At 33.0% G+C, this 17626-nt stretch overlaps 1 protein-coding gene across 1 annotated transcript in view; it reads right to left on the bottom strand.

The window, feature by feature from the left end:
• LOC127718544 (zinc finger CCCH domain-containing protein 15-like) overlaps window positions 1-11475 on the bottom strand; it is a 44975-nt gene extending 33500 nt beyond the window's left edge. The window contains exons 1-2 of the mRNA XM_052224613.1: window positions 11310-11475; window positions 673-774 (exon numbers count right to left, since the gene is read on the bottom strand). Coding sequence (XP_052080573.1) covers window positions 673-774; window positions 11310-11375 — 168 coding nt within the window. The 5' untranslated portion in view covers window positions 11376-11475. The remainder of the gene's footprint in view (window positions 1-672; window positions 775-11309) is intronic.
• Window positions 11476-17626: the final 6151 nt, after the last annotated feature.

Here is a 17626-nt window from a genome sequence, read left to right as displayed (position 1 = left end):
TTTATTGACTGAACCATTTGATCCAATATCTACTATATGATGATTCTATTGACTGAACCATTTGATCCAATATCTACTATATGATGATTCTATTGACCAAAACCATTTGATCCAATATCTACTATATGATGATTCTATTGACCAAAACCATTTGATCCAATATCTACTATATGATGATTTTATTGACTGAACCATTTGATCCAATATCTACTATATGATGATTCTATTGACTGAACCATTTGATCCAATATCTACTATATGATGATTCTATTGACCAAAACCATTTGATCCAATATCTACTATAGGATGATTCTATTGACCGAACCATTTGATTCAATATCTACTATATTATGATTTTATTGACCGAACCATTTGATCCAATATCTAAATTATCATGATTCTATTAACTGAATCATGTGATCCAATATCTCAAATATCATGATTAGCACCATGAAATTGAGTTGCTGTAAACTCAGATAGTAAAACCAGGACTTTCATGTGGATGTATGGGTTTCAGCTTTACCTTATCCAGACAGAAAGTCATGCGTCCTGAAATGTATGCGCCTTATCAAGAAACCTCGACACAGAAAACTTTATGCCATTGTCTGTGCTCACTTGACCTCCCACATGCACAGGTAGCAATGATAATAATCTTTATAAGGTGAAACGTACCTTGCTTGTTTTGACATTCCCACATTTGACTTGTTTCTCTACATGCTGAATGAACTTCTGTTGCTTTGATCCTTTCTTGTTTTTCAATCCAAAGGTTTTATCCTGAAAAACAATATTACAAAATCATTTTTTTTTTTTAAAACTAGTAGAATTAGAAGATGTTTTTTATGTATAAGTCCTATTATTTATATTCTCAAGAATAAAATTTGTGAATTTTTTAAGATTACTGTTTAAAATTAGTATTTACACGCACAGCTAATTTTGAATTATTGTGTAGGTGTTTAGTCAGAGACATATATAATTCATGTCTCTGGCAGGAGTAAAAGTAATGAAGATTTTTAATGAATACAATGAAATATCATTATTTTCAACATTTTGTGATGAGTTTAATAGCCCTTTGGAATCTTCAGTCTTTCCTTTACAAGTCTTAGAGATGAATGACTTAGTCATGTTAGTCATGTTAGTCATTGATCATCATAAAGACATTCATTATCCATGTTATTCTGTCAGTCAGGGGTACTACTTGTACAAGTATTTTTTATTTACTTGAAGAAGTAATATTAATATACTTATATAAGTAAATTTGTAGGATACTTATACAAGTGTATTTTATTTACTTGTATAGGTAAATAATTTTTGGCTTAGTTATGTCCTTTAGACATTCAGATTTTTTTACTTATATAAGTAAAAAAGTCATCCTATCTTCTTTTCTTGAATTCTTAAGACTTCTTTGCTCTATTAGAATTTTAAATTGTCTGTCCTTTGCAGATGTCTTTACTAATCTTTTAAGTGTAATTTCATGGACAATGAAAATCTCATTTGTCTGTTATCTTCAGAACACTGCGCATGCTCATTTACAAGCCTCCAAGGGGCAATTTTTGAAGGCCTTGCGCAAATACTTAAGATCTTTGCTCAATCAGTTTCTTTGTTGAATTAATGAGATGAAACATTGAACTCTAATAAAAAATTATGAGCTAACCTGGGAAAAATCATTAAAGGCATGTTTTTACATTTTAAAACTTGAGAATTTTTGTGGGATTGTAAAAAAAATTCACTTATACAAGTAAATTTTTGAGAAAATTAAGGGGAGATTATTCAAACATTTTAATTAACTTATATGAGTATATTTTTTTTACTTCTTCAAGTAAATAAAGATTACTTGTACAAGTAGTAAACCTGACTGTCTGTCAAAATAACTCACAACAGAAAACCTGTCGAGGCTTATAAAATATTATTTTATGTTATTAAAAATAAATGTGGATTGTGTCCACATGTGGACACAGATGATGCCCCCGCTTTCATATCATATAGTTATAAAGGGACATAACTGAAGAACGGTAAAAGTGATACTACCCAAATTTGAACTTGATCTGAGTTTTGTGGTAATAAGCATTGTGTGTAAGTCTCATAACATTTGGTTGAGGCTAACTTTAAAGAACAGAAACAAAAAATTCTGCAATTTTTCTATTTGTAAACACGCATAACTCTAGAACGATTGTGTATAAGTTTTATAACATTTGGTTGAGACAAACTAAAGTTAGAGAACGGAAACTAAAAATTTAACAATTTTTCCATTATAAAGGAGCATTTATATAACTCTAGAGCCTATTAAGTGACGCCACCAAAATTCAAACTTGATCTGTGTTTTGTGGTAATAAGCATTGTGTATAAGTTTCATAACATTTGGTTGAGGCAAACTTAAGTTAGAGAACGGAAACTAAAAATTTAGCAATTTTTCATTTATAAAGGGGCATAACTCTAGAATAGTTAGAGTGACGCTACCAAAATTCAAACTTGATCTGTATTTAGTGGTAATAAGCATTGTGTATATGTTTCATATCATTTGGTTGAGGAAAACTTAAGTTAGAGAACGGAAACTAAAAATTTTGCAATTTTTCCATTTATAAAGGGGCATAACTCTAGAACGGTTAAAGTGATGCCACCAAAATTCAAACTTGATCTGTGTTTTGTGGTAATAAGCATTGTGTATAAGTTTAATAACATTTGGTTGAGGCAAACTCAAGTTAGAGAACGGAAAACAATTTCGGGACGTACGGACATGTCCGTACGTACATACGTACAGACGGACAAGGGTAAAACTTAATGCCCCCTCCGCTACGACGGGGGCATAAAAACTAATTCACTTTACTTTATAGCAAATACACTAAATTAAGCATGACCATGATCATGATTAATAACTTATCCAACACAAAACCTTGTAAAAAGGTGCAAAAGTGTGGGGTGTGAATGTGAAAGGGGGCAAACATTAAAGGGAGCTAACATTATTTTGGGTGAACAGGCCCGGTTTCTCCAAACCACAGGGGGTAAAATCTAAGTAAAATTTGGGCTTAGTGATATGTCCTACCCTAGTCCAAATAATTATGACTTCTTGCAAGGCTATTTGAATTTTTCTCTGACACATTCCTTCGACGTCATAACGCTGAAGCAATTTTTTACATCTGGACTTTGAGAGAGAATTTTAGGGGGAACTTTGACACCAAATTTTGGCATGAAATCTTCAGTGCTGGTTAGAAATTTTTGCATAGTTTCAGAGTCTTACTTTTTTGTGCTTTTTGATCATGTTGATGCAAAATATTTCCAGAAATATCAAAAAGAAACGATAAAATAAGATACGATTCCATATGAGGTGAGCAAAAATTTACTTTTTAATTTCAAAATGGTTTCCCCAGAATTTCCAAAATACGTCACTTTCGGAGAGTATAAAATACCAAAATCAGTAAAATTTGGTTTACCTGAATTTCTGGATAATACAAATCAAACGTTCTGAAAATTCGGGTCCATCAAATTTTACCGCTTTTGATATTATATACTCTGGAAGTGATGTTTTTTTGGAAATTCTGGGAAACCATTTAAAAAAAAAAAAAAAAAAAATTGCAAATAGCAAAATCAAATAAAAGTAGATGGAAATTAGGAATATATGCATTATAGGGACAGAAGAATTCAGTCTATTACTAGTCTCATCCAAATAATTATGACGTCTTGAAAGGCTATTATATTTTTTTTGCTTTGACGCCTTACATCAACGCTGTAAGGCATCAAAGCAAAAAATTCGTAAGGGTTCCGCGGAACCCAGTGTCTCGCCTACTTTTGCTGTTAGTCGCAGGCTCAACAAAAATGGGGAAAAAATAATTAAAAATTTTCCTCTAGATACTATCTTTTGATTGTAAGAAGTTCTGTTTAAGTTTGGTAAAAATCCAAGAAGGTTTATGAATCTAATAGATGTTTTAAAAACTTTAACTGATGACTGTACGTAATGTTAACTGGAATAAAACTAAGTCCATTTATAAGTAATATATGGAAAACTAGAGGCTCTCAAGAGCCTGTGGCGCTCACCTGTATTTACTGATGCTTTGGAAATCATGTAAAATAAGGTGAAAATCATAATTAATAGTATTAGATATTAGATATTATGATGATATCTAAGACAATAACAAACAAGAGTGCACACGCTGAAATGTCTCGCCTTCTTTACTAATCATTGATATTATGTTGATAGTCCTAAATATAAAGCTTTACTACAACTATCACACACACTCAACATGATCCAAGAAAATGAGGTCAAGGTCATATAAACCAAACAAGAAATACATGTACACCTTACAATCATTCAATACACTAAATATAGTTGACCTATTGTTTATAGTTTCTAAGATACAGACTTAACCAAGAAAACTAATCATTGACCAATGAACCAAGAAAATGAGGTCAAGGTCAGATGAACAATGCCAGGCAGACATGTACTACAGCTTGCAATCCTTCCATACAACAAATATAGTTGACCTATTGCTTATAGTATTAGAAAAACAGACCAAAACACAAAAACTTAACACTGAGCAATGAACCGTGAAAATGAGGTCAAGGTCAAATAAAACCTGCAAGACTGACAGGTACATCATAAAATATTTCCATACACCAAATATAGATGACCTATTGCATAAAGTATTAGAAAAAAAGATCAAAACTCAAAAACTTAACTATAACCACTGAACCATGAAAATGAGGTCAAGGTCAGAAGACACCTGCCAGCTAGACATGTACACCTTACAATCATTCCATACACCAAATATAGTAGACCTATGGCATACAGTATAAGAAAAACAGACCAAAACACAAAAACTTAACTATAACCACTGAACCATGAAAATGAGGTCAAGGTCAGATGACACCTGCCAGTTGGACATGTACACCTTACAGTCCTTCCATACAGCGAATATACTAGACCTATTGCTTATAGTATCTGAGATATGGACTTGACCACCAAAACTTAACCTTGTTCATTGATCCATGAAATGAGGTCGAGGTCAAGTGAAAACTGTGTGACGGGCATGAGGACCTTGCAAGGTACACACATACCAAATATAGTTGAACTATTGCATATAGTATTAGAAAAAAAGACCAAAACTCAAAAACTTAACTTTGACCACTGAACCATGAAAATGAGGTCAAGGTCAGATGACACCTGCCCGCTAGACATGTACACCTTACAATCATTCCATACACCAAATATAGTAGACCTATGGCATACAGTATAAGAAAAACAGACTAAAACACAAAAACTTAACTATTAACCAATGAACCATGAAAATGAGGTCAAGGTCAGATGACACCTGCCAGTTGGACATGTACACCTTACAGTCCTTCCATACAGCGAATATACTAGACCTATTGCTTATAGTATCTGAGATATGGACTTGACCACCAAAACTTAACCTTGTTCACTGATCCATGAAATGAGGTCGAGGTCAAGTGAAAACTGTCTGACGGGCATGAGGACCTTGCAAGGTACCCACATACCAAATATAGTTATCCTATTACTTATAATAAGAGAGAATCTAACATTACAAAAAATCTTAACTTTTTTTTCAAGTAGTCACTGAACCATGAAAATGAGGTCAAGGACATTGGACATGTGACTGACAGAAACTTCGTAACATGAGGCATCCATATACAATGTATGAAGCATCCAGACCTTCCACCTTCTAAAATATAAAGCTTTTAAGAAGTTAGCTAACGCCGAAGGCCGCCGTAGCCGCCGCCGCCGGATCACTATCCCTATGTCGAGCTTTCTGCGACAAAAGTCCCAGGCTCGACAAAAACTGCAAAATTTCTGTAAAATTTCTAACTCAGGGGCAGCAACCCAACAACGGGTTGTCGGATTCGTCTGAAAATTTCAGGGCAGATAAATCTAAATCTGATTAACATTTTTGCCACCTGTCAGATTTGCTCTAAATGCTTTAGTTTCACATATATAAACCAAAAACTGCATTTTACCCCTATGTTCTATTTTTAACCAAGTCGGCCATGATGGTTGGAAGGCAGGGTCATCGGACAAATTTTTTAAACTAGATACCCTAATAATGATTATGGCCAAGTATGTTTAAATTTGTCTCAGTAGTGTCAGAGAAGAAGATTTTTGTAAAAGATTACAAAAATTTACGATAATATGGTTAAAAATTGACTATAAAGGGCAATAACTCCTAAAGGGGTTGACTGACAATTTTGGTCATACGACTTATTTGTAGATCTTACTTTGCTGAACATTATTGCTGTTTACAGTTTATCTCTATCTATAATAATATTCAAGATAATAACCAACTAGAGGCACTCAAGAGCCTGTGTCGCTCACCTGTATTTACTGATGCTTTGGAAATCATGTAAAATAAGGTTAAAATCATAATTAATAGTATTAGATATTAGATATTATAATGATATCTAAGATAATAACAAAAAACTGCAAAATTTTTGTAAAATTAATAACTCAGGGGCAGCAACCCAACAACGGGTTGTCGGTTTCGTCTGAAAATTTCAGGGCAGATAAATCTAAATCTGATGAACATTTTTGCCACCTGTCAGATTTGCTCTAAATGCTTTAGTTTCAGAGATATAAACCAATAAAATGCTCCGCAGGGCACAGCTTGATACGACCGCAGAGGTCGAACCCTGAACAGTTGGGGCAAGTATGGACACAACATTCAAGCTTGATACAGCTCTGAATTTGGATTGTGATTAAATATTTGACACAGCATAGATTTCTGACACAGAATTAAATGTGGTCTAAGAACTTAAAAATTTTAAATTGGACATTCAACTATTATGGTCCAATATCCAAAATCTAAATACATGGTTAGATTCAGCATATCAAAGAACCCCAAGAATTCAATTTTTGATGAAATCAAACAAAGTTTAATTTTGGACCCTTTTGATCTCAATGTGGACAAAGTTGATAACGGGGTCCAAAAATCAAAAATCTAAATACATGGTTAGATTCAGCATATCAAAGAACCCCATATATTCAATTTTTGTTGAAATCAAACAAAGTTTAATTTTGGACCCCGAGTTGAACCAACTTGAAAACTGGGCCCATAATCAAAAATCTAAACACATGTTTAGATTCAGCATATCAAGGAACCCTAAAAATTCAATTTTTGTTAAAATCAAACTAAGTTTAATTTTGGACCTTTATGTAGACCAATTTGAAAACGGAACCAAAAATTAAGAATCTAAATACACAGTTAGATTCGGCATATCAAAGAACCCCAATAATTCAATTTTTGATGAAATCAAACAAAGTTAAATTTTGGACCCTTTGGACCTCAATGTGGACCAATTTAAAAACGGGGCCCAAAATCCAAAAACTTAATACACAGTTATATTCAGCATATGAAAGAACCCCATATATTCAATTTTTGTTGAAATCAAACAAAGTTTAATTTTGGACCCCGATTTGGACCAACTTGAAAACTGGGCCCATAATCAAAAATCTAAATACATGGTTAGATTCAGCATATCAAAGAACCCCATATATTCAATTTTTGTTGAAATCAAACAAAGTTTAATTTTGGACCCCGATTTGGACCAACTTGAAAACTGGGCCCATAATCAAAAATCTAAACACATGTTTAGATTCAGCATATCAAGGAACCCTAAAAATTCAATTTTTGTTAAAATCAAACTAAGTTTAATTTTGGACCCTTTGGACCTTTATGTAGACCAATTTGAAAACGGAACCAAAAATTAAGAATCTAAATACACGATAAGATTCTGCATATCAAAGAACCCCAATAATTCAATTTTTGATGAAATCAAACAAAGTTAAATTTTGGACCCTTTGGACCTCAATGTGGACCAATTTAAAAACGGGGCCCAAAATCCAAAAACTTAATACACGGTTATATTCAGCATATGAAAGAACCCCATATATTCAATTTTTGTTGAAATCAAACAAAGTTTAATTTTGGACCCTGATTTGGACCAACTTGAAAACTGGGCCCATAATCAAAAATCTAAATACATGGTTAGATTCAGCATATTAAAGAACCCCAAGAATTCAAGAATAAAACCCCATTGAAATTGATCAAGAAATAAGCAATTTATACGAAGTATCTTCTTTTGCACAATACTGTGCAATTGAATATTTCTTGCTATTGCGCAATACTGTACAATTGACAATTTCTTGCTATTGGGCAATATTGTGCCAATGGATATTTCTTGCTATTGCGCAATACTGTGCAATTGAAGATTTCTTGCTATTGCGCAATACTGTGCAATTGAAGATTTCTTGCTATTGTGCAATACTGTGCAATTGAAAATTTCTTGCTATTGCACAATACTTATTATATAATAATTTACACATCCTGTTTGGTGTTTATCTCCTACCATATCATTATTATTTGCTTTTAAATATAAATCAGAAATAACCAACTTAAAATGGAAAATTTAAAAAAAAAAAAAAAGGAAAAAAAGAAAGAAAAAAAAAATCCCCCCCCCCAAATTTTTTGAACCCCCTTATGATTCATCACCCCCAAACTCAATCCCAGCCTTCCCTTTGTGGTATGGTACCTTGCAGTACAATTTCAGAGAGATCCATACACTTGAACACAAGTTATTGTCTGGAAACTAGAAAAATGCTTATTTTTGGCCCCTTTTTGGCCCCCAATTCCTAAAAGTTTCGGGCAATTACCCCCAAACTCAATTCCAGCTTTCCCTTTGTGATATGGAACCTTGTAGTACAATTTCAGAAATATCCAAACACTTACACACAGGTTATTGTCATGAAACTAGAAAAATGCTTGTTTTTTGCCCCTTTTTTGGCCCCTAATTCCTAAAATTTTGAGGCAATTACCCCCAAAATCAATTACAGCCTTCCTTTTGTGATATGGAACCTTGTGGTACAATGTCAGAGAGATCCATACACTTACACACAAGTTATTGTCTTGAAGTTACAAAAATGCTTATTTTTGGCCCCTTTTTGGCCCCTAATTCCTTAACTGTTGGTACCATAACCCCCAAAATCAATCCCAACCTCCCTTTTGTGGTATTGAACCTTATGGTAAAATTTCATGGAGATCCATTCACTTAAACTAAAGTTAGAGTGCGAAAACCAATGTGTCTTCGGACGACGACGACGACGACGCCAACGTCATACCAATATACGACCAAAAAATTTTTAATTTTTGCGGTCGTATAAAAACTGCAAAATTTCCTTAAAATTACCAATTCAGGGGCAGCAACCCAACAACAGGTTGTCAGATTTGTCTGAAAATTTCAGGGCAGATAGATCTTGACCTGATAATCAGTTTTACCCTATGTCAGATTTACTCTAAATGCTTTGGTTTCAGAGATATAAGCCAAAATCTGCATTTTACCCCTATGTTCTATTTTTAGCCATGGCGGCCATCTTGGTTGGTTTGCGGGGTCATCGGACACATTTTTAAAACTAGATACTTGAATGATGATTGTGTTTAAGTTTGGGTGCATTTGGCCCAGTAGTTTCAGAGGAGAAGATTTTTGTAAAAGTTTACGGACGACGGATGACGGACGCAAAGTGATGAGAAAAGCTCACTTGACCTTTCAGGTCAGGTGAGCTAAAAAGGTAATAAATTTTTACAAAATTTCCTTCTAGATACTAGCTTTTGATCATAAACAAGCTTCTGTCCAAGTGTGGTACAAATCCAGGATAGTTTAAGAAAGTTATTAAAATTTGAAAAACTTTAACCACAGAGTGAATGTTATGTTAACTGGCAGAAAAACTAAGTCCATATATGAGTAAAATACGGATAAACAGGATTTTTTTTTTTTACAAAATTTTCTTCTGGATACTATCTTATGATTATAAACAATCTTCTGTCCAAGTTTGGTACAAATCTAGGATAGTTTAAGAAAGTTATTAAAATTTGAAAAACTTTAACCACAGAGTGAATGTAATGTTAACTGGCAGAAAAACTAAGTCCATTTATGAGTAAAATACGGATAAACAGGATTTTTTTTTTATAAAATTTACTACTGGATACTATCTTATGATCATAAACAAGCTTCTGTCCAAGTTTGGTTGAAATGCAGGATAGTTTAAGAAAGTTATTAAAATTTCAAAAACTTTAACCACAGAGTGAATATTTGTGGACGCCGCCGACGGAATGTAGGATCGCTATGTCTCGCTTTTGCGACAAAAGTCGCAGGCTCGACAAAAAGTATAATAGCCTTTCAAGACTTCATAATTATTTGGACTAGGCTATTATATATTTTTTGCTTTGACGCCTTACATCGATGCTGTAAGGCGTCAAAGCAAAAAAGTATAATAGCCTTTCAAGACGTCATAAATATTTGGACTAGGCTATTATATATTTTTTGCTTTGACGCCTTACATCATTTGTTGTACATCGACGCTGTAAGGCGTCAAAGCAAAAAAGTATAATAGGCTTTCAGGAGTTATAATTATTTGGACTAGGCTATTATACTTTTTTGCTTTGACGCCTTACATCGACACTGTAAGGCGTCAAAGGAAAAAATTATTGTAACGGAGATGCTGTGAAATAATCTCCATTTGCTTGAATATGGGATGACTCAAAATGAACTTTAGCACTGTACAAGAACGGAATACCAAAGTGAAAATATAAATGAAATTATATTATGATGATTTAAAGACGTTTTTTCCAACTTACTATATATTTTATAGAAAAATTTGCCATTCTTATGGAGGAATTATACCTTATAACTGAACTTGTAAAAAGAATAGACTTATTATAGAAATATTTTGTACTGGGTCCCAATTAGACCAGTGGAGCTGTATTTGCTCCACACTCTCTGACTGTGAATTTACTTAGAGGAGCTGAAATAGCTCCGCACTTATTTACTAATTACTTTAAATAACTAAATTTATGTTTTGGTTTCATTGTTCACATGTAAATTTATGTGGAATATTTAATAAAGTATCTGAACATCAGTATTTGGTCTCATTTGCCAGAGCTCAGTCCCAGAGGAACGAACCTATGTCCGATGTTTAATCGACACGAGGGAACGGTGACGCATAGCCACCCGACCCTCCTATTACAGTACAATAGCCTTTCTAGACGTCATAATTATTTGGACTAGGACTAGTCCTACCCGAATCCTCCTGTACGGTTGTAGGCATGGTACATAAATCATTGGTAGCAGAAAATAAAAAAAAATCCAAATAAGTTAGAAAAGTGGCCTCTGTTCTCAGATTCTAGCCATAAAACAGTAAATCATCAACTAATTGACTAAAAATACATTTGTCCAAAAATTGTATCGACTGTCCAGTTTCTAGCATCAGTACAGTTGTTACTACTCAGAACGTTCCACGACAACATAGTATTAACCTCAATTGTTCTTTCTTTTTTCTTCGCCTCATTTTTCTTACTGGGTCCTTCTTTTTTCGGAGGCATGTTTAGAGGAAAAGATTCTCTTATTTACAGGCGAATCTTTGAAAATATTGCACAATACAGAAAATGTGTTCGGAAAAATTATGGCGGAGATGCTCAATTCCCAGTTTCGAATTTTCAAAGGATCATCAATTTTTAACTTGTTTTAGCAATATAATATTTGACAAAACAGTTAATTCATATCCTTAAGATGAAAAATACAAGATTTTGTTTGTTTATGTAGTTCGAAAATATTGTAAAGCTAGTCGTTGTTCACGGTGAGGTTAAAATAAAGAAAACATTTCGATAAAGGCCTATGAATCCAGGGTTTTGTGAATAAATGGTAACTATCGCTTGGTGATTCCTTCAGTTTACAGCTACATGTAGTAATAATAATTTTAAACAGCCAAAATTATCCAATTCAGATACCGATACACTATAATAAAATATTTGGATTTTTGATTTAATTCATACAAAACATCGTTTTTTAAATTTTAATTCCATGGTTGAAATAACTTTTCGCACAAGTTTAACATTTCTGAACAGGTAGAAAAGATTTGCAGTATCATACATTTACGTCAGGTTTTTTGTGTGCATGTGAAACTGTGTAAGTCTTAGGGAGCTACCATTTCATTTATAGGGGGCTTGGATGAAATTTGTAAAAAAAAAAGCAGGCAGGAGGTTTGAGTGAAAAAAAGTAAGATGAGACACTATGCCAAAAAAAAATTTTTTTTTTTTTTTTCAGAACAGAGACACGTTATTGTCTCCAGTTGTTGTGAGTCTAGGAGGGTAAGAATTTGCCCTTTACCGTCAGGCGTCACACGTCCATTTTCGGCCACCGTTAGCGTCAAATTGGTTTAAATTATACCGTGAGTCGTCAAAATATCCTTATCGTGATTCGTCAGGGGTCTCAAATAATTATCGTTACCGTTCATTTCTGGAAAAAATTAAACGTGATCAGTCGTCAAAATCAGTCGATTGTTTTTATCGTCTAACAGCAAATGTACATTTCATCGTCATGCACCAAAAATTACCGTTAACATCGATCATTTGGCAAGAATTTTGACCGTTATTCGTTAGGAAGGTACCCCCATTACGACCCTAATCTAGTCATTTCATTTGTTCATTGTTGGATTCTTTTCTTTGGGTTTCAGTTGTGCAACATAACAGGGCTGTTTTGAATATATTATAAAACTTTTCATAAAAAAAATGCAAATGTGGGGTGAACTATTTCAGCATACGGAGAAAGATATATCACATGTTTTTAATAAACATTTTGCTGAGAAAATAGGAAATGAGGTGGTGTATGATCCATAACAGGACAAATGCCACACAAAAAAAATCTATGAAAATTGTGTAAAAAATTTGAATCCAAAATGGGACATAAGAAAAAGCTAAAGAAATAATATTGATGTTTAAACATTTAAAAGGCAACATAAACATATGGTAGATCTGTAGTTGCATGCACCTCACACGAACAGTCTATAAAATCTGACTGTAGACACCGTCATATTTCCAGATCGACTCAAAGAAGACTAAATCACACCCTTACATAAAAAGTACCACCCAGTCAGTTTTGACCTTTTTTTCAAAAATTATTTGAAATACACTTACATGATATTTGATTCCAAATTTAATACTTACCTAAATGCTTTCCGTAGAGGGTATAGATCTCAGACTATGCTGCTAAGACTGGGGAGAATTCTTCGACAAACAAACTTTATTAGGCCACAGTATTCATTGATTTATGAAGTCTTACAGTTCGATTGTTAACTATTGGAAAAAATTATAAGCATATATGTGTATCACCACAATCAGTTTCTTTGATAAAATTCTATTTCTCCGACAGAAAATGATAAAATAAAGTAAACATGGATCTGAGTGGCTGTACAGCCTCAAAAAGGTGTATTCCAAGGTAAGATGTAAGTAATCCTTTTGTTTAATATCTTCATAAACGATATTTTGTTTTGTTTTGATATAAAACAGAGTACCTTGTATAATTATTCCGACGACAATACCATGTTTTTCAGCAGTCCTGATAATGACTCATGCATCTACATGACAAGCTGAGTCTCAAATGCTGATTTTATGGTTAAAGAATAACCGGTTAAAGAATAAGATGCAGGCAAATCCTGATAAAAGATACAATTCAGGTCCTAGCTGCAGGGTATATCACTTTTGAAAAAAAAAACAATCAATCACAATTCAGCAAATATTTTGTCACACAAAGAAACTGTCACGTTACTTGAAATTGATATAGATTACAAACGTCATTTTGATGTACATTTAAGTAACTTTTTGTGTAGCCTTCAGTCCCATTTTTATCTTTAATTGTAGAAAGGCGTCGCAACAGCTAAATGTTCTCAAGAGAATTGGATCATACTTTTGAATCAATTTAAACAAACTTACAATTTTCCATACCTTGATTTTCAGTAATTTTAATTTTTGTCCTTTGGTAAAATTAAAAAAAATATACAAGAGGGTCTGGATGGTTTACAGTATAGACAATAATGGACAACAAGTTCCGAATAAAGGGCAAACAGATAAAGAATGGAGAAAAATAAGGGAAAATTAAAGAATAGAGAATAATGGGAAGTTAAAAAATAAAGAAAAGAGAATAATGTCATGGCAAAATAACGGAAAACGAACTGACACTGTCATGGCAAAATAACGGAAAACGAACTGACAATGTCATGGCAAAACAACGGAAAACGAACTGGCAATGTCATGGCAAAATAACGGAAAACGAACTGACAATGTCATGGCAAAATAACGGAAAACGAACTGACAATGTCATGGCAAAATAACGGAAAACGAACTGACAATGTCATGGCAAAATAACGGAAAACGAACTGACAATGTCATGGCAAAATAACGGAAAACGAACTGACAATGTCATGGCAAAATAACGGAAAACGACAAAACGACAACAGTCTACAAAACACAACATATAAAACTAAACACTGAGCAACACGAACCCCATCAAAAACCAGGGATGATCTCAGGTGCTCCGGATTATAAACAATACAAGTTCGAACTTCCTCATATGGTACAAGATACTCTATTGTGCCAATCACCGTTACGGTGCCCATTACTGAGAAGAACAATGATCGTTATTAAAATAACATACAATATTTTGAACTAAATGAAATAACAAAATAATTGGTAATTAATGATTAATGATGTATGGTAAGAAATCTTGTCGTTTCGTAGCCGATTCTCTATTGACACAATTACCAGATCTCTTTAGGACTGAAAAGAGCTTCAAATAATTAAGATGGTTTTAGATGTCAATCAACCCTTGTAAGAGGGATTAATGATTGGGAAAAGCTCTTGATTCAAACGAATACATTGAAGCAATTCTTATAGATCTATCCAAAGCTTTGATTGCCTTCCACATGATCTACTTTTATTAGAATTTAAATCACAATTAACCTTAGATATGTTAAATAGTTACTTGTCAAAAAGAAAACAGTGTGTTAAAATTGGTCAAGACATATCAAGTATATTTTTTAGATAAGAGGTGTGCCTCAAGGGTTCATCCTTTGTCCTATATTATTCAATATCTTTATGTTTGTACACAAGTGTAATTTATATAATTATGAAGATGATAATACTTTTTTTTCAAAACCAGACGAGTGTTTATAAAAGGTTATTTCTTCTTTGCAAGAGGACAGCAAACCATTAATTAATGAATAAAATGCAGACCAATCCCGAAAAATTTCAAACTATTTCAATCGGTACAAAAACAAATGACAAAAAAGTGTTTAATTTGAATGATATTGATATTACATGTCAAGATGAAGTTATTCCTTTAGATGTCACCATGCATAGACTTCAAACTAAACTTTGATATACATATAAAAATATATGTAAAAACTCTGCAAGGCAATTGAATGTACGTAAGGTAGCTCGGGTGTCTTCCTTCATCTTGGATTGTAAAATAGCAGAAAACAATCGGTCTAGATATTAAATGAAATGTGCAAATTTCGAGACGAGAATGCAATTCATTTGTAAGAATTTTCATATCTATACAGAAATTATGTATTTTATCATATTTTTACGACTGCATTTTATACAAATAGAATATGTTTTGTTTGATTCAATGTTTTTCAACTTTGCCATATAAAGGGAGATAACTCAGATAAAGTAACTATTATAAGGGAATGCGTTATGAATATAACCATGATAACTATTTTATTACGTAGCAAGAGTCCGTGACCCCAATTTTTCTTTTTTTTCCTTTCTGAAAGCATATTAAAAGAGCAATCTTCTCATATTTTATCTTAAAATTCTATGGTTTAGTTTTCTTTTTATCACACAAAATTGGGTTTTACATGCATAATCTATACACAATTTGATAATTTGCACAACCTGTAGCGTGAAAAACAGCCCGGTGACCCATACTTTTTATCATTTATTTTTGAAAAAAGCATTATGTAAACTACATTTCGGCAAATTATTAAAACATTCTATGGATTTTAATTTAGACCCCCCCATCTACCTTAAGGGGAGAGAGCAACATTCGAACCGTCTAGAAACCCAACTATTTATCTTTCTCTTATTATGTCAAATGTTAGTTACTGTCCGCTCACTCGCTTACTTGGCATTTGTGTGTGTGTGTGTGGGGGGGGGGGGGGACAAAATACTAAGAACATTCGGAAAAAGTAAGAATTGACTCTTCGTTTTGTTTATAATGATTTCGAAACCACTTATGAAAAATGACTTGAAAAATCAAAAATTATCTGTTGCTTTGGAGACAAATACAATAATACAAAAAAAGTCGTCAAATTTTAAAAATTCCAGCTGTGAGGCAGCGCAATTTTGGATACACCTCATTTGGCTAAGTTAAAAATAAAATTGTTTCTGTTGTGCCTGTGAATACAAATTCTGCTGACTCATGTCTGAATTTTATGATTTCCTGCTTTCTGCAATTTCTGTTTTTAATCTTGCTTCCTGCTTTACGATACATGCTTATAATATTGTCGCCATGCATTGCTATATGCTTTATATAATAGAGCTTCCTGTGTTGTGAATTTTAAAATTTACTATAACCTCATTGCTTTGTTTGACAAATAAAAGTTAGTTTTGTGCTTTTGTGACATTTTAAAGGTGATTCTGATCCATACTCTGTTTAATTTCAATCTGATGCTTATTTTTATCTTTTATCTAATGTTGATGCGAGGTTCTTGATTGGGTTTAAAGATAAAGAAAAATGCCCTAAATTTAAAGATACGGAAATTAACAACCCACACCAGACCCTCTTTATTGTGCTTATCTTATTTTAAAATAATATATCCTTATGTGTTTATACCTATGTGTACTTTTCTTAGTTTAAAATTTATTTACTAGTACTTACTTATTTACTTATTTTAAGTCTAGTTCAGACCTGCGGCTCTTTTCACAAAAAACCTTAAAAGTAAAAATACTAGTAAGTCATACACATTTCAGTATAACTTACGATCAATTTTAATCGCAAGATATTTTGTGAAAAGAGTCGCTGGAGTGTTTCTGACAGTTGTTGCCCTCTTAGCAGATAATACATACTTAGTATTCAAGCATATGTTTCTTAACTAGCTTTCATTGCAATCCAATCTTTTTGGTTTCATTATGCTAGCTGGTCACCTTATATTCGATTCACATAGGAGCGCTTGCCTCTATTTGTATGCCTTCAAAAAAAAAATAATTTGTTATGCTGTTTTACAACTTGAATGTGTAAGATCACAACTCTTCTTAAGGATGTTCGCTCCTCTTGTTTTGAAATTTTGCCAGATACTCGGAATCCTCTGGTTTTATCCATGTAGTGCCAAAAATATTTGCCCACTAACCCCTACTTTTCTTTTCATAATTTGATAACATATAGTTTAAAATGCAATCTTTGAAAATCTTATTAAATCCTTGTTATTTTTTCATACTTTTTGGCAGAAAAAAGGGGCCAATGTTAAATGTAGAAAAATCTAGAGAGAATCATTTCCCGCCAAATTTTCAATGGCTTATATCTCGAAAACAAGCTCACGGACCCTTCATTTTTTTCTGCTTTTATAGTTCCTTTATTTATATACTATCAATTTATAACGGTCTTTTTAAAAGCTTGTTATTTTGAAGCAGAGTAGCGAACATCCTTAAAGAAAATTGTGTTCGGTGTAAACTAAACTGCATACCAACGAGAAGTAGCACATCAGTTTCTAGAAAAAATGAGAGATATATCTAGGAGGGGTGTAAAGGGGGGGGGGGGGGTTATCTGCACGGAAGAACGCGAAATAAAATTGCCATTT

The sequence above is a fragment of the Mytilus californianus genome, unplaced genomic scaffold, assembly GCF_021869535.1.
Source record: "Mytilus californianus isolate M0D057914Y unplaced genomic scaffold, xbMytCali1.0.p SCAF_10, whole genome shotgun sequence".
Taxonomy (NCBI): Eukaryota; Metazoa; Mollusca; class Bivalvia; order Mytilida; family Mytilidae; genus Mytilus; species Mytilus californianus.
The sequence above is the reverse complement of the archived record's forward strand: the minus strand, read 5'-3'. Positions and strand labels throughout refer to the sequence as shown.